The sequence below is a fragment of the Propithecus coquereli genome, unplaced genomic scaffold (assembly GCF_000956105.1).
Source record: "Propithecus coquereli isolate 6110/MARCELLA unplaced genomic scaffold, Pcoq_1.0 Scaffold44, whole genome shotgun sequence".
NCBI lineage: Eukaryota > Metazoa > Chordata > Mammalia > Primates > Indriidae > Propithecus > Propithecus coquereli.
In genome coordinates, this window is record NW_012150174.1 from 11,518,613 (window position 1) to 11,522,057 (window position 3,445).

The window sequence follows — 3,445 nt, forward strand, 5'->3', positions numbered from 1 at the left end:
TGTCCCGCAGTGAAATTCTGCTGGCTTTCAAATGCCAGTAGGCCTCCATTCTAGTACTAAGGTGTCATCGAATACTTTGGACTTGAGGAAGTCAGCCTTCTTCCTTATGCTGTTCTCCTACCTAACAGCCCACCATGACACGCTGTGATTACGGATTTTCACCCTCACTCTCTATTCAGAAGTAATCTTGTCCTCATTTAAGTTTCTAAAGTGGTTGTTACCACTATGTTTCTGCTTAAATGCCAGCCTGAGAGGCAGCTTTTTATTCTACTGATAAGGGGAGACCTTGAAGGTTCTGGGAGAGAGGGTGATATTATTTTGACAGTTCTTTGAGGTACAGAAGGGAGGAGAAGGTATAAAACATGGAGAAGTGAGTCTTGTTTCTATTTAATGATGGGGAGCTGAAGGGAAGGACCAGGAGCAATGTCAGTGGAGATGGACTTGCTGAGGCCAGAGGGATTCCAGATTTTGAAGACCTGTGGGCCCTGACAGTGGACAGAATGCTGGGGACAGGGGAGTTGCTCTGGGGGATAGTGGGGAGAACTGAGGTGCTTTGCCCAGAGATGGGCTTTGGAAGAACAATTGGACTGGGAAGAAAATGGTCAGCTCTGCTGGGACTGGGTGGCTCAAAGTGACTCTGGCAGCACATGTGCATCCTAATGCCCACCTACCACTATTCCACCCTCCCTGCAGCACAGCCCCCATGTGAATGGAGAAGAGGCCCTGCAGCCTGCAGTTTTCTGTCAACAAATTAGAGACACACCTTTGCCAGAGCCACAAGGGATATCCAGGGTTATTTTCTTGCTCCCAGCCACTCAGATGGGGAACCTGAGTGAAGGGACAGGCAGAGACTCATCTTGGAGGTAGTAGCAGAGCTCCAGTCCTGGATTAGTTCCCAATCCAGTGGTATTTCCTGCCCCACAAAGGACCCTAAATTCTTAGAAAAGCTGGGCATGTGGTAGGTGCTCAAACAGCATTTGTTGAGTGGGTAATGAGTTAATAAACTTCCATGTGTGTGTTTGTGTGTATGTGTTTGTCTCTGTCTGTGTATGTAGATGGAAAGAGAGAAAAACAGAGAGAGAGAGAGAGAGAGAGAGAGAGAGACATGGTTTAAACCACAGGATTAAAATGGCCCTAAATGGTGTTTTCTACAGTCTTGAAAACCACAAAGTCACAAGGATGGGCCATGGAGAACTAACCTCTAAAATTTCCCATGGAGGCAAATGTCAATATACTTAGTCAGGTCCAGCCAGGCCACCAATCAATATGTTCGAAATCCAATTTACTTATGTTCATCTAAGATAAGTGCATCTGAAGTTCTTTCAACTGCTTTTGAATATTTCTGTATCCATTTAGATGTATTATTTGTATTTTTCATCTTTAACAAAGTAATATAATGTATTTTCAACTTGGAACTTATAATAAATATTCATCAAAATGTGCTATAAGTTTTAATTATTAGGTATAAATTTTCCTGTATGTTTGTAGTATTTGTCTCATTTAATACTCTTTATTTTAAAATTCATTTATAAATATAGAATTGAAATAAACACAGAAATCAATAAATCAATGTAATGGACGTTGGATTCCAAATAATATAATATTTTTGTATGTTTTAAAAATAGGTTTAAGTTTCAACATATATAGCAAAAAAGCTGCCAGACCACACCTACTATTATTTTGTACTTTTACAATAAGATTTTTGAACCAAAATTCTTCAGTTCTTTGTTCGTATTTTAAAGATTCACTATTACAAGTTATTGACCACTCTTTAAAATTGCCAACCTGAAGTTTTGCCAAAATGAGCCTGTTATTACATCTTCTGTCAAGAATTCCAGACTTGAACTCACAGCTATTGAATTGTGATTTCATACTTTACATTGTATGTCCATAAAAACAATATGAAGCTCAACTACTAAAATGAAAAGGCAAAATCAAAGCTCTGTGGTTGAATTCATCCTCTTGGGTTTTTCTAACTTTCCTGAACTCCAGGAGCAACTCTTTGGGGTTTTCTTGGTGATTTACCTGGTGACCCTGATTGGGAATGCCATCATTATAGTCGTCATCTCCCTGGACCAGAGCCTCCATGTTCCCATGTACCTGTTCCTCCTGAACTTATCTGTGGTGGACTTGAGTTTCAGTACAGTCATCATGCCTGAAATGCTGGTGGTCCTCTCCACTGAGAAAACTAGGATTTCTTTTGTGAGCTGTTTTGCACAGATGTATTTCATTATTCTTTTTGGTGAGACTGAATGTTTTCTCCTGGGGGCAATGGCTTATGACCGATTTGCTGCAATTTGTCATCCTTTGAACTACCCAATGACTATGAACAAAGTAGTTTTTGTGAAATTAGTAATGTTCTCATGGGTCTCGGGGATCATGGTGGCTACTGTGCAGACCACATGGGTTTTTAGTTTTCCCTTTTGTGGCCCCGATGAAATTAATCATCTCTTTTGTGAGAGTCCCCCAGTGCTAGAGCTTGCATGTGCAGACACCTTCTTGTTTGAAATCTATGCCTTCACAGGCACCATTTTGATTGTTATGGTACCTTTCTTGTTGATACTCTTGTCTTACATTCGAATTGTTTTTTCCATCCTGAAGATGCCATCAACCACTGGGAGGCAAAAGGCCTTTTCCACCTGTGCCTCCCATCTCACATCTGTGACCCTCTTTTATGGCACAGGAGCCATGACTTATTTGCAACCCAAATCCAACTACTCACCAGAAACCAAGAAACTGCTGTCATTAGCTTACACTTTGCTTACTCCTCTGTTGAATCCACTTATCTACAGTTTGAGAAATAGTGAGATGAAAAGGGCTTTGATGAAATTATGGAGAAGAAAAGTGTGTTTACACACAGTGTGACTATGTTGAGAAGTCATGTCCTATTTGATCACTGTCCAGCTGAACTCTATTTTAATAGAATAAATAATGTAAACAGATTGCATTTTTGGTTTGATAACATTTTGAGTTTTTTATTATTTGAAAATATATCAGGGTATACCTCTGTTTCAATAAATTACTATTGTCACTTGTTTTTAATAAATACATAAGTTTTCATAACATGTCATATAACAATCTAGTCTATTGATCCATTTGTCTGTTATGAACATGCAGGTTGTTGCTGGATTATTACCATTAAGATGATGCTTCAATAAACACCTCATTTCATATGTTCATATTTCCTGATGTCTTTATACATGTGTGATAGTTTCATTAAAGTAGGACTGATGGGATGAAGAGTTTATGTGCTTATAATAACTATTGCAGAATTAATTTTCAAAATGATTGTAGCTGCTTCAGAGTGATCAGAAGGCCCAATGTGCTTCACTGACAGAGTAGAGCATCAGAAACCAACAAGTAGAGTTTACGAAGTTTATTTCTGGAGTGAAAATTTGTTCCATGAATGAGCAAAGAAGGTGCATCTATTTTTATGGGCCCAAAC

At 39.1% G+C, this 3,445-nt stretch overlaps 1 protein-coding gene across 1 annotated transcript; it reads left to right on the top strand.

Moving 5' to 3' along the window:
• Window positions 1–1,852: 1,852 nt before the first annotated feature.
• Window positions 1,853–2,893, top strand: LOC105818350 (olfactory receptor 10A3-like). The gene has a single exon (XM_012654310.1). It carries the CDS (start codon window positions 1,921–1,923, stop codon window positions 2,863–2,865), a length of 945 nt encoding a protein of 314 aa, XP_012509764.1. The 5' UTR covers window positions 1,853–1,920; the 3' UTR covers window positions 2,866–2,893.
• Window positions 2,894–3,445: the final 552 nt, after the last annotated feature.